General features: G+C 40.5%; 1 protein-coding gene across 4 annotated transcripts in view; it reads left to right on the top strand.

Annotated features, from left to right (window-relative positions):
- The window catches only part of LOC134357735 (lysophospholipid acyltransferase 1-like), a 117,274-nt gene that overhangs the window by 21,213 nt on the left and 70,388 nt on the right, over positions 1-25,673 (top strand). For 3 of the 4 annotated variants that reach the window (XM_063069362.1, XM_063069365.1, XM_063069364.1), the window contains 2 exons: positions 15,413-15,490; positions 23,098-23,193. In XM_063069362.1, the coding sequence (XP_062925432.1) occupies positions 15,413-15,490; positions 23,098-23,193 (174 nt within the window). Of the gene's footprint in view, positions 1-2,273; positions 2,536-15,412; positions 15,491-23,097; positions 23,194-25,673 lie in introns of all 4 variants that reach the window. The other variant, XM_063069363.1, reaches the window with a different exon arrangement.

A 25,673-nucleotide genomic window follows, 5' to 3' on the forward strand; every position in this document is an offset into this window, starting at 1 on the left:
ATGTCCACACTGACCCCCTGGATGGAAACAGGGGTCACCGGTACTTTAGCTCTCCTCAGGTCTACCACCAGCTCCTTAGTCTTTTTCACATTAAGCTGCAGATAATTCTGCTCACACCATGTGACAAAGTTTCCTACCGTAGCCCTGTCCTCAGCCTCATCTCCCTTGCTGATGCATCCAACTATGGCAGAGTCATCTGAAAACTTCTGAAGATGACAAGACTCTGTGCAGTAGTTGAAGTCAGAGGTGTAAATGGTGAAGAGAAAGGGAGACAAGACAGTCCCCTGTGGAGCCCCAGTGCTGCTGATCACTCTGTCAGACACACAGTGTTGCAAGCACACGTACTGTGGTCTGCCAGTCAGTTAATCAAGAATCCATGATACCAGGAAAGCATCCACCTGCATTGCTGTCAGCTACTCCCCCAGCAGAGCAGGGCGGATGGTGTTGAATGCACTGGAGAAGTCAAAAAACATGACCCTTACAGTGCTCACTGGCTTGTCCAGGTGGGTGTAGACATAGTGCAAATGAAAAAAATTCATCAGTGCGCACCAATGTGGCTGTTAGAAACTACACCATGCTTAGAGTGAACAGTTTTTAAATAGTGCCAGTTGCATGTGTTTCTGTTTAAAAAGTAATGAATTTTGTTACCGATAGTTTGTGAGAAATAAACAGTAAGACAATTCAGAACCGTTCTGCTCACTGCGTTTTCAAGCATTCGGGCTTAGAGATGCCAGAAATGGCCTGGGGTGAAAATAAAATGATTTCTCTACTTAATCAGGTTAGGAATGATGAAGAATTTGAAGGTATCAACAATCATCTTGAATGTTACAATCAAAATGAAGATTTGGTGGATGCAATTGTTGACAGCACTGTATGAAGGCAGTCCATTATCTGTACTAGATATCTCTGCTGACTTTGTTTATTTACACTCAATCAATTTTACAGTCAATCAAAAGAACGCAGCGGCATATACTAAATGAATTCCTCAGTCAATAACTATTAGGAACTAATGTACATTTTTATAATACAGTAGTAGTATTGCTAGATTGCTAGTGTTGTAATGTTTTTCTGTATTAAATTTAAATACATAATTTGCTCAGTTAAATGGTAGTTTCTCTTTTTTTATATATCTTTTCAACTATTTCCATGGAAATTCAGTTAGTTAGGACAGCCGCCTAACTGGGCCCAAATTTACTGGTCCCGGTGTGTCCCAAGTAACTGGAATCCACTGCATTTAGCTTCCTAGCTTTTGGATTTGATATTAATCAAGTTTGGGAGAGAAGACAAATGTGGTATTGCCAGACCAATAATCAAAGTTTGCTATTCATACATGACTTGAGGAAGCAGATATGATCTATGTGATTTGCAGGTTCTTGCTTAGAGGGTTCTAAGGGAGCCAGTTACCAGATGGTTTTCTAGAAGGCATATTGAACACTAGCTTTTTGTTAAGTACTATTCTTGGCAAATCTGCAAATTGGGGCGTGAGCATGCATCAAAGATTTCCCACAGAAAAGTTTCTGGTCTTAATTATGTTATCGTCAGTAATTGCCAAGTTAATGTTATGCCTTTATAGCAAATCTTGCAGAATTTATAATTCCCTTTAGTACAATCTTGGCACTTGGTTAAAATTAATTTTTTGTTACTGCATTTTGTAAGAAGAGGCAAAAATACAGGCTTGAATTCTATTTTAGCTGACATGCCAGTGAGCAGGAAATAATTGACAGCTCAGAGTATTGGAAACAGTTTGTCTGCGAGGGATAGAAAGACTGCAAGTGGTTTGAAGGTAAATGCAGCTACTCCAGCACCTCATTACATTCCAAGCAAGTATTTCTTCCAGCCCAGGAGATGCTTTTCAACTTACGGACCACCATCAAGAAGGCAACTTTGAGCAAGTCCGATGAAAACCATCAAATACTCCCATTTCAGTCTGCAGCAGCTGATAACCACAACTATATCTAAGGTCTGTACAATTAGTAACATTGTTGTAATGCGATTAAAGTCTTAAAGTCGATGGAACTCAAATGGATTCTGGGCACTGGCAGAGTTCCCCTTTAAGATAGCAGAAGAGAGGATGCTGCACTGGCTTAAAAGTTCATCGAAGGAAATGTAGCTATTGACTCTCAGTACTGGCCATCTTGCTGCCAAACGTGCAATCTCTGGTAAATAAAATTGAAGATTTCAAAGCTAGAGTGCTGTACCAGAGGGACATGAAAAGCTATTGTATTTTTTTTGTTTCACGGAATCTTGGTTAACTCCCTCCATTCCATATGCAGCTGGATGGCTTCACAATGCACTGCCAAGACAAGACTGCGGAGTCTTTTCAAAGGTAGAGGAGGAGGTGGTGTATGCTTCATGATCATCTCCTTGAGGTGATTCTGTCCCAGTCCTGTCACCAGACCTGGAACACCTCAAGATCAAGTGTCATCCATTTTATCTGCTGTGGGAGGTTTCAGCGACCATCTTGGTAGAGATGTACATCCCTCCACAGGCCAGTGTAAAGCGAGTTCAAGACAAACTGAGTGACTTAATAAACAGGTATGAAACAGTGTATTCTGATGTCTTTCCCATCATTTTGGGGGATTTTAACCAGGTTAGCTTGAAAAACTCTCTAAATGATTATTACCAACAAATCACTTATAGTACCTGAGGAACGAACACACTGGACCATTGTAACACTACCATAAAGAATGCTTGCTATGCTATCCCATGGCCTCACTTTGGGAAGTCTGATCATCTGGCTATACTTCTATTCCCTGGGTTAAAGGCAGAGATTGAAGACTGCAGCACTAGTAGGGAAGACTAAGAAGGTATGGAATCAGTGGACTAGACTGTATTCAGGGATTAAACTTAGAGTCTGAATGAGCTGTCATTGATTTCATTAAAACCTGTGTGAATGAGTATGTGCCTACGAGAACTTACTGTATATACCCAAATAAAAAAACCATGGATAAACCAAGAGGTTCGTAGCCTGCTGAGAGCTAGCTCTGTGACATTCAAGTCTGGCAACCCAGGTCTGTACAAGAAAAACCAGGTATGTCCAGTTGAAGAGCTAAGGAACAATTCCAAACAAGGTTGGAGGCGAAATCAGATGCACACCAACTTAGGAAGAATTTGCAGGCCATTACTTCCTACAAAGCGAAACCTAGCATCATGAATGTCAGTGATGCTTCACTCCCAGACGATCTCAACGCCTTTTATGCACACTTTGAAAGGAAGAATAAAACTACAGCTGTGAGGATCCCTGTAGCACCCGGTGACCCTGTGGTCTCTGTCTCAGAGGCCAATGTCAGGCTGCCTTTTAAGAGGGTGAACCCTCTCAAGGTGACAGGTCCTGAAGAAGTACCTGTTAAGGCTCTGAAAGCCTGTTCTAACCATCTGGCAGGAGTATTCAAAGACATTTTCAATCTCTCATTGCTATAGTTGGAAGTCTCCACCTGCTTCATAGGAGCAATAATTATACCAGTGCCCAAGAAGAGCAGGGTGAGCTGTCTTAATGACTATCGTACAGTAGCACTTTCATCTATGGTGATGAAGTGCCTTGAGAGGTTGTCTATGGCTAAAATTAATCCTGTCTCAGCAACAGCCTGTACCCACTGCAATTTGCCTTGTGCCCCAATGGGTCTATGGGGATGCGATCTCATTGGCTCTTCAGGCAGCCTTCAATCACCTGGATGATAAAATATCTATCTCTGGATGCCGGTTTTTGACTACGGCTCAGTGTTTAACACTAATCATTCCTACAGTTCTGATTGAAAGGTTCCAGAACCTGGGCCGCTGTACCTCCATTTGCAATTGGATCCTCAACTTCCTCACCGGAAGACCTTAGTCTTTGTGGATCAGAAATAACATCTCCACCTCACTGATAATTAACACTGACGCACCTCAGAGATGTGTGCTTAGCCCACTGCTCTTTTCTCCTTTCACTCATGACAGTATGGCTAGGCACAGCTCAAATGCCATCTATAAATTTGCTGATGATACCACCATTATTGTCAGAATTTCAGATGGTGACGAGAGGTCGTAAAAGAACGAGATATATCAGATAGTTGATTAGTGTTGTGGCAACAACTTTGTACTCAATGTCAGTAAGACCAAAGAACTGATTGTGGACTTCAGAAACGGTAAGATGAGGGAATACACACCAGTCCTCATAAGGGGATTTGAAGTGGAAAGAGTGAGCAATTTCAAGTTCCTGGGTGTCAGTGCTCTGGGGATCTAACCTGGAACCAATATACCAAGGTAGCTATAAAGGAGGCATGACAGTGGCTATATTTCATTGGGAGCTTGAGGTGATTTGGGATGTTGCCAAATTTCTGCAGATGTACCGAGGAGAGCATTCTAACTGGTTGCATCACCACCTGGTTTGGGGGGGTGGGTACTATATTAGATTAGATTATGAGGACACGCAATCCTCTTTTATTGTCATTTAGTAATGCATGCATTAAGAAATGATACAATTTGTTCCTCCAGAATGATATCACAGAAACACAAGACAAACCAAGACTAAAAATACTGTCAAAAACCAGATGATTATAACATATAGTTACAACAGTGCAAGCAATACCATAATTTGATAGAAGAACAGACTATGGGCACGGTAAAATGTCTCAAAGTCTCTCGAAAGTCCCATCATCTCACGCAGACGGTTGAAGGAAGAAAACTCTTCCTGCCATGAGCTTTCAGCGCCACAAACTTGCCGATGCAGCATCCTGGAAGCACCCGACCACAGTTCAACTCCCGAGTCCGTCCGAAAACTTCGAGCCTCCGACCAGCTCTCCGACACCGAGCACCGAGCACCATCTCTGCCAAGTGCTTCGACCCCGGCCCCGGCAACAGGCAAAGCTGAGGATTTGGGGCCTTCCCTTCCGGAGATTCTCGATCGCATAGTAGCAGCGGCAGTGAAGCAGGCATTTCAGAAGTTTCTCCAGGTGTTCCTCCGTGCTTCTTACAGCTGTCTCCATCAAATTAGGATTGTGCATGGCATCCTACTTCACAAATACAATATCAATTCGGAGCGGCATCTTCTCCTCCCCTCCCTTATAGGATCAAAGTATGCTGTAGAGAGTTGCAAGAATAGTCATATTCTTCATGGGCACTAGCCTCCATAGTATCCAAGACATCTTCAAGGAGCAGTGCCTCAAAAAGGCAGTGTTCATCATTAAGGACCTCCATCACCCTGGTCATGCCCTGTTCTCGCTGCTACCATTAGGATGGAGCTACACACGTTATGATTTAGGAACAGCTTCTTCCCCTCTGCCATCTGTTTTCTCAATGGACATTGCTGTTTTTGCACTACTTATTTAACTTTACTATTTAATATCCACATATTTAATGTAATTCAGTTACTTTTATTATGTATTGCATTGTACTGCTGCCGCAAAGTCAATGAGTTTCACAACGCATGCTGGTGATATTAAACCTGATTCTAATTCTGACCTCTTTACTAAATCTTGCAAGAAGATGGATCTGCATTCTGTTATCCATCAAACAGTAACATTTTTGCTCTGCGTTTCATTTTAATTGGTCTGATTTTTGGAATGTAGACAAATATAACATCATTAATAGAGCTTTGTGATGGTTTATGTCTGGGTCCGCTAAAACCATATTCCTTTCTAGTGAGTAGACTGAAAGGTTTTTTTGCCTCTTGCCATGGTGACGTGCCCTTTGCAATCATGTGAATCTTGCTTTGCTGATGGGTACAGAGACAGTTTAGTTTTAATGAACCACTTTCTGACCCTGTACATTTGTTCTGATGCTCATCATGATCCTGCATGTCATAGTGATCCCAGACACAATTAGTATCTTCACTTACAGTACAGGAGACACACACACGTGTTAAGGGTTGTTGTGCAAGAATTTAGCAAAGAGAAGCTGGAGTAAGCTGTTTAGTTCATCAAGCTTATACTGCTCTTTAGTGAGAACACAACCAGTGTTCTAGCTCAGCGTGATCTTCCTGCTTTGTGCCTATACCCCGTGATTACTCTGAAATCTAGTAATCACTGCTCTGAATGCAGTAAAAACATAAAATTCCATATTATGCTTTAACTGAATAAAAATTTCTTGGATCACCAATGTGGGATTTGAATTTGCATCTGATTGTGAGTCAAGAGACTGAGTTATGAGTTGAATTAATGGATTAGTGCATGATGAGATGTTGCAAGCTTAGTAATCGTGTCTTGAACATTCTCATCCAAGTTGTTGATATAGATAACAAATAATATTTCCAACACTGACCCTTGAGGTATTCCACTGGTCGCAGGCCTCTAATCTGAGAAACAGCCTTCCTCCACCACCCTCTTCTTTCTTTTCCCTGACCAATTGTGTGTCCAGTTAGCCAGCTTTCCCTGGATTCTGTGCAATTTAACTATCTGCTGTTCCTCCATGGCAACCCTGTGATCTGTCACAGAGGCCAATGTTTGAACATCCCTTGAGAGTAAACCCACACAAGCTAGCAGGCTCTAACAATGTACCTGGCTGTGCTGGCCAACTGGATGGAGTATTTCAGGGCATCATCAATCTCTCACTGCTGCTGCCTGACATGCCCACCTGCTTTAAAAGGAAAGCAACACACATAAAAGTTGCTGGTGAACGCAGCAGGCCAGGCAGCATCTCTAGGAAGAGGTGCAGTCGACGTTTCAGGCCGAGACCCTTTGTCAGGACTTAAAAGGGAATCAGTTATTCTAGTGCCCAAGAAAAACAGGGTGAGCTGCCTCAATGACTGTCACCCAGTTACACACATACCTACTGTGATGAAGTTCTTTGAGAGGTTAGAATTAACTCCTGCCTGACCAAGGACCTGGACCCACTGCATTTCACCTACTACTGCAACAAGTCTACAACAGACACAATCTCACTGGCTGTTCCGGCTGCTTTTGAACACCGGGATAACTACAAGATATAGATCATGCTGCTGTTTATCGCTTACAGCTCAGCATTCAACATCGTCATTACCTCAGCACTAATAATCAAGCTTCAAAACTTGGACCTCTACCTTCCTCTGGAATTGAATCCTCGACTTCCTCATTGGGAGACCACAGTTAGTGTAGATAGGTAATAACATGCCCTCCTCCACTGGTTATCCACACCAGCAAACTTCAATTTTGCGTGCTTTACTCACTCCTCTACACTCAAGACTCTGTGGCTAAACAGCTCAAATGGCAGCTATAAATTTTCCAGTGACACCGCTATTGTTGGTAGAATTGTAGATGGAGTAAGCGTCATCTTACTCTCACTGCTGTTGTCTGACATACCCACCTGCTTTAAAAGGGCGGCAGTTATTCCAGTGCTCAAGAACAGGGTGAGCTGCCTTAATCACGATCACCCAGTAGCACTCACATCTACCATGGGAGTCAGCTAGTTCGACTGGTTGAGTGATTTCACAACAACGACCTCACACTTGATGTGAGCAGGATCAAAATGATAATTGTGGATTTCAAGAAGGGGAAGTCAGGAGAGTATACACCGGTCTGCACTGAGGGGTCAGTGGCAGAAAGGGTGAGCAGCTTCAAGTTTCAGAGCATCATTATCTCACAGGATCTACCCTGGGCCCAACACTTGATGCAATTACATTTCTGAAGGAGCGTCAGCAGCTCTTCTTTAATTTTCTCTGCCAAAGTTATGTCATGCTTGTTTTTTGTCCTCCTGATTACCTTATTGAATGTAGTCTTGCATCCTTTTTATTACTCCAGAGACTCTTGTTCCCAGCTGCCTGTACCTGACCCATGCTTCCTTCATCCTGGCTTGGGCCTAGATGACAGGATTCAAGGAATCCTGGATTCCCTTGTCTTTCATTCCCACTAGAACAAGCAAAACTTGAGTTTTCACTAGCTCATCTTTAAAAGCCTCCCACTTGCCTCTGTCCCCTTTACTGACAAGCAATCTATCCCAATCAACCTTTGCAAGCTTCTTCCCATACTGTTAAAATTTCCCTTGCCCCAATTTAGAATTAGAACTGTGGACCAGTTCTATCCCTTTCCATGACTATTTTAAAACAAATAGAACTATGGTCAGTGTCCAAAAGTGTTTCCCCCACTGTCACCTCAGACAGTTACCTGCCCTATTACCCAACAGTAGATCACGCTTTGCCCTCTCTGTAGTAGGGCCCTCTATGTATTGTCCAGTGAAAGTTTTATGAATTTACTTAACGCATTCCACCCCATCTAAGCCCTTACTTATGTTAGGAAAGAGTACATTAGGAAAATTAAAGTTAATGCTATGACAGCCCTGTCATTTTTTAACAACTCTGCACAATCACCCTGTGTATTTGTTCTTATAATTCCACTTGACTATTTGAGGACCTAATACTGTAGTGCAATCCCAACAATGTGATCACCCCCTTCTTATTTCTCAGCTGCACCCTTAAAGCCTCACTGGATGATCCTTCAGTAATTTCATCTCTGACTACTACATCAAAAATGCATCTTCCCCACCCCTCTTTATCAGTCTCCAACCCAGCTAAAGCACCTATACCCCAGACATTCAGCTGCCATTCCTGTCCCTCTTTAAACTAATTTTTGTAATGGTATAATTTCCAAGCCCAACATAGCTATCTGAGCCCCAAGTTCATCCACCTTACCTGCAATTTAATCCATTAGGCTTTCCTCACTCCCTGTCATTCTCCTTATTGTCATGCAAATTCAAATTGATTGATTGCTGCATCACTTTCCTGATTTTCATTTACCTCCCTAAGACTTGGGATTCATCATACCCTGCCAGTCTAGTTTAAACTGACCCCAGTAGCACTAGCAAATCTGGCTGCCAGAATATTGGTCCCCTTCTAGTTCAGGTGTAACTGAACTGTTCCCATGTCAGAAGAAATGGTAAGGCTCTAAAACTTTGTATCGCTGTTCTCAACACCAATTTTTCAGCCACACATTAATTTTCCATATCTTCCTGCTTCTTCCCTCACTGGCAGGTGGGACTGGAAGTAAACCAGAGATTTCTGCCTTTTCAGGTCCTGTGTTTTCACTTCTTCCCTAGCTCTCTACATTCACCCCACAGGACCTTGTCTCTTTCTCTATGCATGTTAATTGTGCCAATGTGCACACAGTCTTTTAGCTGCTCACCACCCTCCCCACCCCCACCCCACCTTGAGAATGTTCTCTAACCAATACGCACAATGCTGGAGGAACTCAGCAGGTCAAGTAGCATTTGTGGAGAGGAATAAATAGTCGAGGTTGACTGTTTCTTCTATTAAAAGCTTTTTCCCCTAAAACAAGTTATCAAGTTCCCTGTCAGTAGTCCTGTATGCCTTCACTCTTCCCCGCTGAGCCTCATTTATTGCTTTTGCTGTCTCCTAGTTCCTATGACTGCAACATGCAACTAGCTTTATTGATGTTGTTGAGTTGCTGCATCCCTCAGTAGGGAGACCCCTTGAGCGAAGATGTTTAAGATTCAAGATTGTTTAACATCATTTCCTGTACACAAATGTAAGGGAGAGTGTAATAGTTGTTACTCTGCATCAGATGCAGCACAAAAAACACAATGATAAAGAACACAATGATAATAATAAAACATAGTACAAGTACACAAGGTGGTTTATATACATTGATTGTATGTCCATAAAGTGATGCTAGGTCATCTGTACGTAGGAGACTGACAGGAGATAATGAAGTAGTGGTGGTTGGGAGTGTGGAGGGGTGGGTTCGTGGATGGAGGTGTTGATCAGCCTTACTGTTTGGGGAAAGTAAATGTTTTTGAATCTGGTGATCCTGGTGTGGATGCTGTGTAGTCTTCTACCTGATGGAAGTGGGACAAACAGACCGTGAGCAGGGTGGGTGGGATCTTCATAATGTTATTCCCTCAGGTTCCCCTGAAGTATTTCGCCTTTCATTTCTAACACATAACCTTTAGTTCTAGTCCCACCCAACGTCTGTGGAAAAAGCCTGTTTACATTTACCCTATTTATATCCCTCCTATACTCCAGATAATAAAGTCCTAACCTATTTAACATTTCCCTGTAACTGGGGTCCTCAAGTCCCGGCAACATCCTTGGAAATTTTCTCTTTAATCTTATTGGCATTTTTCAGGTAGGTAGGTGACCAGAACTGCACACAATACTCCAAATTTGGCCTATCCAACATTTTGTACACCAATAACATAACACAGCAACTCCTGTACGCAATACTCTGATTTACGAAGGCGAAGTGCCAGAAGCTGTTTTCATGTTCTCAGAGGGTTTTTTGTTCTTGATATTGCACGGTCTGCTGTAGAGACTTGAGCAAAGTAACAATGGGTTTTTTAAGTCTCCTTCCAAGATCTCCTGTAATATCTTCCACAAAAGCTTCCACCAGCCATGATGCAGCAAATAGAGTAACAGTGTGCCTGAGAAGCAAGGCAAAGGCATACGCAGACAAAAACTGAGGGAGTGCAGAAGACTGCTTGACCTTTACTTTTGTCTATAAGCCTACTTGCTAGGTGCTCCATCAGCCATTCACGCACTCCATCACTGACACATAGGAACAGTCATTTGTACCATCTCCTGGATACACCGCAGCAACTCACCAGAACTCATTAGGCAGCATCTGCCAAACCCAAGACCTCAGCCAGCAAGAAGGACAAGGGCAGCAAAAGCATAGGAGCACCACCACCTGGAAGTAGCCTTCCAAGCCACACATTAGCCAAACTTGCAAATAACAGTTGATGTGAATGTGATTGCCAGTCATTTGAAGTAGTCCTGTTGAATAGTCATTCATACTGCTGAATATGCCTTAAGCTTTGAAAGGTCCAGAGAGCGTGTTAGCTTGAGCATTGACCTCCAAATAGCAGAATAGTCAGCAAGTCAGCATTGACACAGATTAACATTACAGTGCATGGGTTTCATTTATAGCATACTGTAGTTGTAGAAAGTCTGCAGCCTCGAGCACTGTGTGGCCAGTTAGATTCATACAACACTAACCAAGACTGCAAGAAACTGCAGAGAGTTGTGGACACAACCATCCTCCTCTCCATGGACTCTGGACTTACTGCTGCCAAAGATCCTACCCATCCCATACATTCTCTCTTCTCCACTCTCCCATTGGACAGAGGATACAAAAGCCTGAAAGCATATATTACCATATTCAAGGACAGCTTCAGTCCTACGGTTATAAGACTGATGAGCAGTAGAAATAAGATAAATTCTTGATCTCACAGTTGTTATGGTCTTGCGCCTGATAATTCAATTGCCCTGCAATTTCTGTATAGCTATTATAATGTTCTGCATTCTGTTATTGCTTTTCCCATGTACTTCTTCAATACACTGATATGAGGAAATGATCGGTATGGATGGCATGCAAAAACAAAGATTTCACTGTATCTTGGTACATGTGACAACAATAAACCAATATAATTTTAATGTCTGCATGTGTATTAACTGCTATTCTGAAACAAAGCAGTACCTGCTGCACCAAAGAAATGCCCAGCACAGAATGGAATTTTATGCACTGTTTGCTATAACTTTAGTTTGAACCTGGAGCTCTGTTTCACCTCTAACCTTTTGACAAGATTTGGTACTGATGGCACTGAATAAAAAATGTTGATTTTGATTGCTGGAGAAGTAAACCGTAGTTTACATGTCAGTATAGCTTTTTATGTAGGAGGCATTGGAATTAAAAGCAAATGAAATGTCATTTATTACATCTGAGATCACTGGTACTATACAGTATGCCATCAATACATAGAGGATGGTGCAGAGAGGATAGGCGAGATCAAAGTTAGAAAGATATATTAGTATGAGAAGAGTTAATATGAGGGGAAGAAAAGAAAGAAAAAAGAGTGAATCAAAAGAAGAAAGCAAAGACAAAAAATAAATTATGCTGTATTTGTTTTCCAAAAGAAAAGCAGGACTTGAGCAAACATGGCATTGATTAGGAATATTATACTCTCGCTTTTTGCAATGAAGCAGCCAAGTATCTAGCCGTTGATGTGTTTTCATTGGGCTGTTTTCTGTATCTGTACAATACACATGTTTAAAATCTTGGAACATTATAAATATAACCTTACTAATAATGCCATGGTAGGTCTATTCATTTCTATTTGTCTTGGGAAACTGAGATGAGATAATATCAAATTTGACATATATAGCTAGCAAATAACAAATGCAGACTATGTAAAAAAATGTTTTTTTTTAAAATTGTGAGTAGTTTTGGGCTCCTTTTCTAAGAAAGGATGTGCTGACATTAGATAGAGTCCAGAGGAGGTTCACAAAAATTATCCTGGGAATGAAAGGGTTAACACAGGGAACAATTTATGGCACTGTGTACCGCTGGCGTTTAAAAGAATGGGGGAGGGGGATCTGATTGAAACCTATCATTCTATCAAATCTATCATATGAAAGGCCTATATAGAGGGAGAGGATGTTTCCTATAGTGGGAGTCTAGGACTAGGAGGCACAACCTCAAAATAGAGGGGCGTTGCTTCAGAACAAAGATGAGGAGGAAATTCTTTAGGCAGAGAGTGGTGAATCTGGAATTTATTGCTACTGGTGTCCATGGCGGCCAAGTCATCGGGTATGTTTAAAGCAGAGGTTGATAGTTCTTGTTTAGTCAGGGCATCAGAGGTTACCTGAGAAGGCAGGAGAATGGGGTTGAGAGGGATAGATTAGCCTCGATGGAACGTCAGAGCAGACTTGATGAGACAAGTGGCCTAATTCTACTCTTTTGTCTTATGGTCTTAATAGTACAAATCTTAGAGTAAATCATTAGGTAAGGCTAGAAATGTAGAAAGATGTCATGAAATAGAAAAACAGAGTAAGCCTTTGTCCTTTAGGAAGTGAGGATGAAGAATGAATAATAGAAAACAAAGAGAAGGCAGATGCAGTAAGCAGAAATTTGGTTCTATCGCCACACATAAGAAAGCAATTATGCATAATTAAAAAAGGCCTGTTTCATTGTCCTTGTAGATATCTGCAGAAAAGTTCTGAAGCGAGTCAGGGAGCTTTGTAGATTTTCATGTTTCTGCAATACAGCATCAGCAATATCTTTCTCACTGTGTGCTTTCTTGAATTTGATGTGGTGCCAACATTTCCATCAAGACCACCATCCATCTGTTGCTTTAAAATCTTTGTGACCCATCTTCTTAGCTAGCTCCTCTATCTTGTGTTTTTTTTTCTAAACATTGGTTCTCTGACACACACACTTCATCCAGTTTCAATGGAAAACCATTGACTCAGATCCTCTTCAACATCTAGATCCTTACCTTCGCACTTCTACACTTCGTATATTTGGGATGTTTCCTGTTGCCCCTCGCGTAATACCCATTCTTCTGGCAGTGTATCTTGCTGATGTATCACGCATGCAATTGTAGGTTTTGGCACTCCAGTTATCTCTGTCAGCTGATGATGAGTGGTGTTAGACAGATGGCTTTTAATTTGATCCAGTGGGATAATTTTTTTGGATAGTGTCACAACTTTTTGTGGCATCTTGGTGAGGATCTGAGTTTTTTTAAAAAGTTCAAAAAAAAAGACCAAAAATCACTGCATTTTGAATCTGCGTCCATTGGCCCAAATGGATAACATAAAACATGCCCATGTAACTGACACTATATAAAAACTCCTCACTGTAAGCATGGTGCAGTGTCTAACATCCATGCAAGTGTACATGACTGACGTTGGTTAGAAACTGTTTGGCAACACTCTCTTCTCCCAATTAAGTGGCATGGTGTTCCAAATGAACAAGGGGAAGCCTGGCTATTTTTTGTTAGATTTTCTTTCTTAAGAGTTGTCCCAAATAAGTGGCTGCCCATGTATTTCATTAAATTTGACAAAATTGGCTCCTTTATTCAAAGTGATAGACACCAGAACAATATGGGTCAGTTACTTTAATGTCTGTGGTAGGTGATGTTGAGAGAAACAAGTGTTGGCATAGACATGGAGAATTAATGGTCTTACTCCTCTTTAAAATGGTACCACAGGATTTTTTCCACTTGCCTGAGAAAGTAGCAGGGCCTTGGTTTAATGTGTTATTTAAAATGTTAAACAGTTTTGATAAATGTTAGAAGCTGTTAAAGATATAGACATTGTTTTCTAGACACTTGGAAAATATTCATGTAAGCAGGCAAAATTGACATGAAAGGGAAATAAATTTTGATAATTTTGTTTAAGTATTTGATGAATTAATGTACTGTAGATATGCTGCTCCACGATTTTCAGATTTTCAGAAGGCATTTGATAAGGTTCTGTATGACACACTATATTGTGGAAAATAACAGCTTGCTTATGAAGCAACATTTGCTAGGTTTGGATGCACTGGAGTTCAATTCCTTCAGCATTTTGTGTGTTTTGCCTTCAAAAGAGTGAAGAGTGATTTGATTGTAACACAAAATTTTCTGGAGATCTTGGTAGGGTGGATATGGAAAGAATGCTCCCTCAATTGGGAGGAACTTAGGATGAAACAAAGTTTTCTCTCAAACGTTTGTGAGTTTTTGGAACTTTACTTACACTGCCCTTTGGAGTCTTTGAAGGTTTTAAGGCAGAGGGAGGCCCGTAATTGGAGCAAGGGGGGGAGGTGAAAGGTACTGCAATTAGGCTGGAATATGGATTTGAGGTGATAGTCAGATCAGCCACATAGTAGGCTATGGAGTCAAGTGGTGTCTCGAACCCTGAATGTATGCATGTACACAGAATACATTGGTAAAATTACGATTGGGCGTAAAGAGAATTTTAAGATTCTCTTTGTGTTAAAGGCAAGCATAGCATTCCCTTTTCTCATTGTACATTAACGTTCTGTGGCTTATATGCCATCAACTAGGTTTGAGTTCATGTTGGTAGAGAAGGCCGTGAGTTAGTGTGATTGATTATGTTTAAGATGATTTAATGATTTTGTAGGACATACAGAAAACATTTCTTATCAAGGGGACGTAACATTTTAAAAAATGCTTCTACTTGTACCAATTTGGAACGATTTCAACACGCTTTAATCACTGTTGTAACATTGGAACTGTAGCCGCCAAGTTGTGCGCAGCAAACTATTTAACAGCACTGTGAAAGCGACCAAATAATCTTTTATCAGACACATTGAGAGAAATAAGTGTTGGGTTAGACGTGGTGATTAATAGTCTTATTCCACTTTAAAATGAAACCACAGGATCCTTGAGAAAGCATCAGATCCTTGGCTTAAAGTGTTATTTAACGAGTTGTACTGTTTTTATGCCAGGTGGTATTTGTTCACAGAATGTGGTATTTGAAATCTAGATACCCAAAATACGGTTGAGGCTGGAACAATTGAAAATTGCTAAACCGAGACTGGTGAATTTTTTTTGCTTACAGATGTTTAAGGATGCAGAGTTGAGATATGAAGTGATCGTGAATGATAGAGGGCTCATGACTTTTTATCCCTTTGTTACAAAATGAAAATCATGTTGGAGCCTACTTTGTAAAATAACTATATGTTTGCAAGCCAGACATCTAATCTCTCTTTTACTGTTCCTTCTCCAGGTACTCATTACATATTTTTATAGAAGTTTCTTTATGCTATGTGATTATGGCAAAAGCAAGCATCTCAAATATACACAGGTATGTAGTTGTTATGTGTAAAATAAATCTATTTTACATTATATCTTGCATTTTAAGTCAATCAAGTTACCCTTTATATGTAATAAAACAACAATACTTCGTAATTTAAGATTCTGGTTAACTTGACTTAATACTTGTCCATTGACACTAGCTGTATGGCTGGGTCACCATCTAGAACCAGAATGATAAATGTAGAAAGAGTATGTCTTTTCCCTTATCTTGTGGGGACAGTAAGAGCTATTCAACTCTGCCATTTGGCACTGAGACAAGGTTCCCAGGTTGAGAACACAATGATATTTCAGAATCACAATCAAGTTTGTTATCACTGATATATGTTGTAAAGTTTGTTGTTTTATAGAGCAATGTAATGCAAGACATAAAAAAGTTACTGTGACTATTAGAGAGAGAGAAGAATTTTTTTTGCATCGTTCTGCTGATGCCCATTGTTATAGCAGAGAGCAAACCACTAAGAAGGTCTCTTTTGCTTCAACTGTTCAGCGACCATTCTACATTTACTGTTTTTGTAAGTGGTGTCATTCTGGCAGATTGATCCAGTCACTTTTTAAGCAGCCACTATTTTGATCCATTTTCATTTTGCCCTAGAGCAACAAATGTGTATAAAATTCCACTGGGTCATTGCCCATTTTTGGTGGTTTCCCTCCATATGGCTTCCTTTTTTGTTTGATTTGCATCACAAGACAATGTTCTTAATGTTAAGAATTGAAGGGAATAGGATAGAAGCAGGGTTAAATTTATAAGGATGTATTAGTGAGTAGCGAATTCATCTTATAGTTAATAATATTAAAGGCGGGGTTTAACCAATTGCATTCCTGGGGTTTAGTTAATTTTAAGAGTATGTCCTTGTTTCAGAAATAGTGCAGAGGATGAGAAATGATGGTTGTTTGAGAAGAAAAAAAAGTGTTAAAAAGAACACTGATCATAGAATCAAATAAAATGATATCAAAGAGATTTTGGAGCCCAGTGATTAAGTAGATTTCCTTTCCAGTTTCTTTCATCTCTTCAAGTACATGAAGTATTAGAGAACAAAATTCTCATTCATATCCATTAGTTCATCCACTGAGTAACTAAAAAAATATGCAGGGCCTTGTAAAGGTATTTAGACCCCAACCCTTTTTTCGCATAAATGAGTATTACAACAGGGATTTTGACCAATTTAACTGTGAATTTTTATTTGTGAATCACATGCTACTTTTTTCACAGCAGAGCCAAATAAAGGAAAAATGTAAAGCATGAAAAACTAAAGATTCAAAACCAAATGTCAGCAATTCAGAAGTATTCATCCTCCCTCGTTCAGTACCTAGTTGAACCGCCTCTCGCAGCTATTGCATTCAGTAGTCTTTTTGGTTAAGTCTCTATTATCTTTGCACAATGTGATGGAGCAAGATTTGCCCATTACTCCTTGCAAAATTACTCAAACTGTGTCAGGTTAGTTGGGGAGCAGCTGTGAACGGCAAACTTGAGGTCTTGCTAGAGATGTTTAATTGGGTTCAGGTCAGGACTCTAACTGGGCCATTTAGTGACATCAGTTTTCTTCATTTGAAGCAATTCCATGGTTGCTCTGGCAAAATACTTTTGATCGTTTTCCTGTTGAAAGACAAACTTCCTCCCCAGTTTAAGCTTTATGGTAGAGTCTATCAGGATTTTATCCAGGATTTTGCTGCATTTAGTAACATTCATCTTCCCATGTATCCTGGCCTGCTTTCCAGTCCCTGCTGCTGAGAAGTTTCCCCACAGCATGATGCTACTTCCACTATACTTTTTAGTAGCGATGGTGTTACCTGACTGATATGCAGCATAAGATCTACGCCACATGTACTGCTTAGTGTTGAGGCCAAAAGATTCCACTTTAGTCTCATCAGACCACAAAACCTTCTTCCACATCTTTACAGTATCTTCTAAGTGATGCTTTGCAAAGTCTTTACTGGCAAGGATATTATTATTTTTTTAGCCAGGGCTGCTGCTTTGCCACTCTTCCATAAAATACCCTCTTTGTGCAAGGCCTAGGAGATTGTGGAGTCACATACTTCAAATCCAGTTGCAGCGACTGACTTCTGCAACTCACTCAGAGTGACTTGGCATCACAATAGCCTCTCTTACAAGTAGCATTCTTCTCTGGTGACTAAGTTTAGACGAGTGGCCTGACCTAAGCAGTGTGGCTGTGGTTTCCACTTTTTTACGATGGACTGCACTGAGCTTCGAAGTATGTTCAGTGCCTTTTGAGATGGTCTTGAACACTTCCCCACATTTGTGCTTCTCTATATTCATTTCCTTGACCTGTCTTGAATGCTCTTTTGTCTTCATTTTGGTTTGGTCTGTGGAAAATCTTCCATACTGTTGGACCTTACAGGAAGACAGAGGGTATTTATTCTTATCAATTCATTGAAAACAGGTGATCCTCCAATTTTCTACATCAACAAATTGGGTGAGTTGGTAAGGTAACAGTATATTGCATCTGAGGAAAGTTATCATAGAATTACAAAGCAGATGAATACTTTTTCAGCCTCACAATTTCGGTTTTTAATTTTTGGTAAATTTTTAACAGGCTTTGGATTTTTTTTCTTTTGATTTGACAAGATACACAATGATTTGTTGATGAGCTCAAAATCCTACTTCAATATATTTTAAATTTAAAAAATGAGACAGCAAAATGTGAAAATAGTTGTGAGGCCTGAATACTTTTCAAGGCACTGTATAATCTCAGAGCAACACGCACAAAATGCTGGAGGAACTTAGCAGGTCAGGCCACATCAGTCAGCCACCTTCCCCCTTACCTGGTTTCAACCATCACCTGCTAGCCTGTACACCTTCCCCTCCCACAACTACTACTTCTAGGTTCTTCCTCCTTCCTTTCAAGCCCTGATGAAGTCTGGGCTCAAAACATCAACCGTCTATTCCTCTTTCATATCTGCGTTGTTCCTCCAGTACTTAGTGTGTGTGTGTGTTGTTTCAGATTTCTGAATTTGCAGAATTGCTTGTGTATATACAGTGGCATGCAAAAGTTTGGGCACCCCGGTCAAAATTTCTGTTACTGTGTATAGTTAAGTGAGTAGAAGATGAACTGATCTCCAAAAGTCATAAAGTTAAAGATGAAACATTCTTTTCAACATTTTAAGCAATTATTTTTGTTTCGTACAATTTTAGAGTGCAAAAAAGGAAAGGAGCACCATGCAAAAGTTTGGGTACCCCAAGAGATTTGAGCTCTCAGATAACTTTTACCAAGGTCTCAGGCCTGAATTAGCTTCACAGTCATCATTAGGAAAGGCCAGTGATGCAAATTTCAAAGTTTTATAAATACCCTGACTCCTCAAACCATATCCCAACAATCAGCAGGCATGGGTTCCTCAAAGCAGCTGCCTGGCACTCTGAAAATTAAAATAAATTATGCCCACAAAACAGGAGGAGGCTGTAAGAAGATAGCAAAGCATTTTCAGGTAGCCATTTCCTCAGTTCGTAATGTAATTAAGAAATGGCAGTTAACAGGAACGGTGGAGGTCAAGTTGAGGTCTGGAAGACCAAGGAAACTTTCTGAGAGAACTGCTCATAGGATTGCCAGAAAGGCAAATCAGAACTTCCGTTTGACTGCAAAAGACCTTCAGAAAGATTTAGCAGACTCTGGAGTGGTGGTGCACTGTTCTACTGTGCAGTGACACCTGTAAAAATATGACCTTCATGGAAGAGTCATCAGAAGAAAACCTTTCCTGTGTCCTCACCACAAAATTCAATGTCAGAAGTTTGCAAAGGAACATCTAAACAAGCCTGATGCATTTTGGAAACAAGTCCAATGGACTGATGAAGTTAAAATAGAACTTTTTGGCCACAATGAGCAAAGGTATGTTTGGAGAAAAAAGGGTGCAGAATTTCATGAAAAGAACACCTCTCCAACTGTTAAGCACGGGGGTGGATCGATCATGCTTTGGGCTTGTGTTGCAGCCAGTGGCACGGGGAACATTTCACTGGTAGAGGGAAGAATGAATTCAATTAAATACCAGCAAATTCTGGAAGCAAACATCACACTGTCTGTAAAAAAAAAAAGCTGAAGATGAAAAGAGGATGGCTTCTACAACAGGATAATGATCCTAAACACACCTCAAAATCCACAATGGACTACCTCAAGAGGTGCAAGCTGAAGGTTTTGCCATGGCCCTCACAGTCCCCAGTCCTAAACATCATTGAAAATCTGTTGATAGACCTCAAAAGAGCAGTGCATGCAAGATGGCCCAAGAATCTCACAGAACTAAAAGCCTTTTGCAAGGAAGAATGGGTGAAAATCCCCCAACCAAGAATTGAAAGACTTTAAGCTGGCTACAGAAAGTGCTTACAAGCTGTGATACTTGCCAAAGGGGGTGTCACTTAGTACTGACCATGCAGGGTGCCCAAACTTTTGCTTTGGGTCCTTTTCCTTTTTTGTTATTTTGAAACTGTAAAAGATGGAAATAAAAAAGTAATCTTGCTTAAAATATTAAAGAAATGTGTCATCTTTAATTTTATGCCTTTTGGAAATCAGGTCATCTTTTATTCGCTTGGCTATTCAAAATAACAGAAATTTTGGCCGGGGCGCCAAAACTTTTGCATGCCACTGTAACCTCAGAGTTTCAGGATGAATGTGTTTTCTGTGTTTACTAAATTTATTGAGATGTTTATATTGTTGGCCTTGGGGAATTGGAAGAAGAAGAAGAAGAATATCTTTATTGTCATTGTTGTGGAGCAATGAAACACAATTTAGCAGCTCAATGTTTTGCAGCATGACAAAGAATATATACATAAAATAAACTCTAAAACCTCAGGAGTGTAGTCCAAAATTAATAATATATGGATGGGGGGGGGCGCGGGTAGGACTATTGCACACCTGCCATTCCTGAAAGTGTGATGCATTTAGCTGCCGCCGTCTTAGGAGGGGGGCAGGAGAAGGGAAGGGGGTGTTATACATTTCACTGCTTGTGGGTAGAGGCTGTTAAGGAGTCTCTTTGTTTTCGTCCTTAATGCTCTGTATCTCTTCCCGGAAGGTAGAGGAGAAACCAGGTGATGTCCAGGATGAGTGGGATCCTTTGAAATACAAGTAGCCTTCTTTTGAAGTCTGCCAGTATAAATGTCTCTGAGAGAGGGTAATGTTGTGCCAGTAACCCGCTCTGCTACCCTCACCACCCGCTGCAAGTCCTTCCTGTTCTGTTCTGTGCAGCTGGCAAACCACACTGCACAGCAATACGTCAGGAGGCTCTTTGTAGTTGTTCGATAGAAGTTGATCAGCAGGTGATGAGGGAGGAGAGCGTGCTTTAGCTTCCTTAAGAAGTAGAGCCTCTGTTGGGCCTTCCCCACCTGATAAGAGATATGGGCAGTCCAGGTGAGGTCAGCCAAGATGTGGACGCCGAGGAACTTGAAACTCTCTATTCTCTCCACCTCTTTCCCGTATATGTGCAGAACAGAGTGCTTGACGCGCTTTGATTTCCCGAAGTCTACTATCAGCTCCTTGGTTTTTGTGATGTTCAAGTCCAGGTTATTATGACAACACCATTCTGTCAAATGCTGTACCTCCTGCCTATAGGCTGTCTCATCACAGTCTGATATGATATCTATTAGGGTGGTATCGTCAGCAAATTTGACAATGGTGTTGGTGGAGTGAATGGTAGAGCAGTCATGGGTGAAAGGAGAATAGAGGATGGGGCTGAGAACACACCCCTGTGGTGTACCGGTGTTCAGCATGAGAGTAGATGATGTGTGTTCTCCCATCCTGACACTTTGGGGTCTGTTACTCAGAAAATCCAGTATTCATGAGCATAGTGAACTGCCAAGGCCCAGGTTGCTCAATTTCTGCACCAGTTTGTAGGGGATGACTGTATTAAAAGCTGAGCTGTAGTCCACAAAGAGCATTCTTACATAGGTGTTATCCTGATCCAGGTTTGTAAGGGCTGTGTGGAGAGCTGTGATGACTGCATCCTCTGTCGATCTGTTTGCACGGTACGCAAACTGGTATTTATCAAGGTCAGCAGGTATGGCAGACTTAATATAAGACAGTATGAATCTCTCAAAACATTTCATGATGATAGGAGTTAGAGCCACTGGGCGATAGTCATGAAGGCAGTTCACTGTACTTTTCTTTGGTATGGGTATTATTGTGGCTGACTTAAGGCAGGTGGGGACTACAGACTGTAGTAGCGAGAAGTTGAAGATGGTAGTAAGTACTCCCGCCAGTTGATCTGCGCAGTCCATAAGAATCCTTCCGGTGACTCCGTGCAGGGCGGATCTGACCTGGTGTTGGTGTAATTGTATAGGGTCATCCTTCTCTGTTAGTGCTGACTGGATGCCAACTTCTCCATTCTGACTGTCAAATCGAGAAAGGAACTGGTTCAGAGTGTCTGGCAGTGTCCTATCTGAGGAGTTTGTGACTGTATAGCTGTCCTTGTAGCCAGTAAGAGTCTTTATCCCCTGCCACATACATCTGGAGTTGTTATTGGTAAAGTGCTCCTCTATACGCTGTTTATATCTGCGCTTGGCCTTTCTGATGCTGCTTTTCAGGACTCTTCTTGCCTGCCCATAGGCCTGTAGATCTCCAGATTTAAAAGCAGCATCCCGTGTTCTTAGCAAGATCCTCACCATGCTATTGAACCAAGGTTTTTAGTTGGGGAACGCATTAACAGACTTTGTGTCCATGACATTCTCAGCACAAAAGTTTATATATGAAAGAACAGCTGATGTGTGCCCTTCCAGATCTCCCCCTTCATCAAAAACTTCCCAGTCTGTGTTATCGAAGCAGTCTTGTAGGGCAGGGGTAGCCCCCTTAGTCCATACTTTGACTGTCTTCATATATGGTCTTTGTCTACAGCTGAGTGGTTTATATGCCGGGGTCAGGGACAGAGACAGATGGTCTGAGAGTCCCAAATGTGGCAGAGGACTGGCTTTATATGCATGAGGAAGATTGCAGTAGACTTGATCCAAGGTGTTCTTTTCTCTTGTCGGGAAGTTCACATACTGATGGAATTTAGGTAAAACAGACTTCAAGTAACAATAACTATCTAGCCCCACATGCTTCTAATAATTTTTTAGGTCAGAGTTGATATATGACCCAACTCCACATACTGGGCTTTGCCATATCCCTTTAACTTGGATTATCAAAAATGTATTGAACTGAAATAAAATATTAATAATTGATCAGAATCAATTAACACTTACAAAAGAGCATTCCAAATTTCCACCATCCTTTGCATGTAAAACTTTTTCCTGACTTCACTCTTGAGGGGCCTGCTTCTAATTTTTGGACTATGCTCTACTATCCAAGTAGAAATGATTTCTCATTTCTTAGCCATTTTCCTTTTCTTGGAAACTAGTCAAATTACCATAATCTTCTGAATTGTGGGGAAACTATCCACACTTTGTGTAATTTTTTTTGCCTTGTCTGTGGTGTACTCTTTATTTATGTGAATACAATGAATGAAAAATAGTTTGTGCCCATTGAATTGCATGCCAGTGTCCAGATTTACAGAAGAGGTGAGAAAATTGAAAACGTACCTTTCCAGAATATGTCATGTGTTATATTCCTTTCTCTACATGTAACAACATAATAATTTTTTTAAAATTGTTTCTTGTTCCTTCAGGTATTCATTTGTAGCAGGAATGGGCTATCTCACAGTGTGCCAAATTAGTAGAGTATATATTTTTAATTATGGTCTGCTCTCCACAGATTTCTCCGGGTAAGTTGTTTTTCAGATATTTCTTGGTTATATATAGGCCCCTTGCATATTCAAGATATGGGATGGTGATTAGATAATGTAGTTTTTTCCCCCTGTACCAGACTCCTACAAGAGAGAACTCATCATTTAGCCAACCCATTTAGTGCAACAGCTAAGAGGACAAGAAATATGCTCAAGTGAAGTGGGAAGGAATACACTCGCCTATTCCCTTATGTTCAGTAAAAACCTAGCTCTGCTTCCTCTTTGGAGGACTTCTACTTTGTTTCCCACTGTCAGAACTGGTATTTGAAATCTCGTTTGTTATTCCTATGTAATATCTTATCCGCAAAGCTTTCAAGAGTTTCTGCATTTACTTTGGTTATTTTTCATCAAGAATCCATGAAATATTGAGACCTCTATTGAGGCATAGGTACTGCAATCTGGGGTAACCTGCTGAATTCTATTTTACCATTTTAAAGACACCTTTCTGGTAATGTTTACACTTCATTTCAATCATTGAGCTTCCTGTTACGTGCTGTCTGTCATGTTGATCTGTTTCTTCTTTTCCTTTATGCTCAGTGGATCCTTTTGGTGAGTTGTGCCTTTTCATAGTTTCTGTATCATTTGCAAGAAACAATCTTGGTGTGCTGTATATTGTGGCATGTTGGCCGTGTGATAACAGATCATTTGTTGAATTTTGTAATAAACCGACATTATTCTCTATTATACATGGGAAATATTACATTTAACAGCATTTTGTGAATAAATACGGCAGTGGATTTTTTATTTATTGTCAAATAGTATATTGAAATAATGCATGAATACTTTTTATCAATATTTGACTGTTGGCAGTATGTTTCAGCATTTGAGCACTTTTTTTCCTCTATTGAGATCTAGGAAATCCTACAAGAAACGTGTAATGTTTGTCCCTGGTTTCAGTGAAGGTTTAAGAGATCAATTACCTGATTGTTGCCAGAGCCAGGGTTAGAATATAGGAAAAGCTGTGGGGGTGGGTAGAGGGATTTTTTGTAATGAGTGCCTCTCCTTTGGTCTCAAATTCTAGATAGTTTTAGAACTTGTTTTTGTGCATTTTTACTCTAGAGAATGTTCTTCAGCTCTCCTTTGGGCATACCAACCTGAATCAAACAAAAGCTGTAGGTAAAGTCCAGGAATTGTGCATGTTGGGGCCCTTTGTGCACTGATGAAAACTGCAGTCTTTTGAAATTCATTGTTTTACGCCTCTAATTTTTGCATACAGTTTATTTTTTAAAAGAAATTGAATTGTGTAGAGTGTTAAAGTGCGGTGCTACATGATCTAATTTCTGAGCAAGTGTGTCCAATAGGCATAATTAAAATTACTTTATTTTAATTATCCTTCATATTGAATTACTTATAGTAATTCTGCCTTCTCAAGGGGATCTGTAGTTACTTTTCCTTTGTTGAAGACACTGTGAAGTCCCTGTCGGGAATAATGTGGGACTGGAGAGATGAACAGTTTCATCAAGAAGTTGGGCAAGATCTCCTTGAAGAACATCAGTGAGCCATTTTGAGTTGCTAATAATCATTTGTTTTCCTTCTGCATTAATGGTTCTCATCCAAAGTCACAAAAGACCCAGTTTTGGGAGATGCAGTTTTCATGGTGCAATTCTGATATTCTGAATTGTGGGCCTATGAGATAGAAAAGGGTTTACTTTTTATCCTCGGGTACCTGGTTTACATAATATCCAGAGGTAAAATACTGGAAGGCTTATAGCTTTTGAGAAACCTTCAAGGGTGGATCAAGAACCAATAAACCAATTGCTGTTTATTATTGATCTCCAAGTTCCCCACCAATTTACACATCCTTTCACTTCAGAAATGATGTTTTTGATCCATCATTGTTGCTGTGTGTGAATTCTGGGCTTCCCTATCCAATAGCATCGTTTAAGTACTTTCACCTAAAGGACTATGGTGGTTCAGAAGGGTGCTCGTTTCTTAAGGGCAAGGGTTTGCAACCTGGCGTCCACGGACACCTTGGTTAGTGTCATTAAAAAAGGTTGGGAACCCCTGCTCAAGGTCATATAGGTTTTTGAGAAGTATATGTTGGCCTTAATGATAATTCCAATGTCTCATAAATACATATTAAATACATCCTTATTTAACACCACATTGTACTAGAATGTAGAATATAGAACAGTACAGCTCAGGAACAGGCCCTTAGGCCCACAGTATTGTGCTGAATCAATTAAATTGGCTAAATTGGTCAAATGGCTAAGTAAACAAATCTTTTCTGTTTACCCAATGTCCATATCCTTCCATCCTTCATGTGTTACATATCTTTCTTCACATTCATGTGTCTATCTAAACATCCCTTAAGAGCCTCTAATGTTTCTGCCTGTACCACCACCCCAGACAGTCATCATGCCCTGTGTATATTAAAGAAATCCTTGCCCTACACATCTCCTTTGAAGTTACCCCCTCTCCCCTTAAATACATGACCTTTGGTATTAGACATTTCAACC

This window comes from Mobula hypostoma, chromosome 17 (genome assembly GCF_963921235.1).
Source record: "Mobula hypostoma chromosome 17, sMobHyp1.1, whole genome shotgun sequence".
In the NCBI taxonomy this organism is placed as follows: Eukaryota; Metazoa; Chordata; class Chondrichthyes; order Myliobatiformes; family Myliobatidae; genus Mobula; species Mobula hypostoma.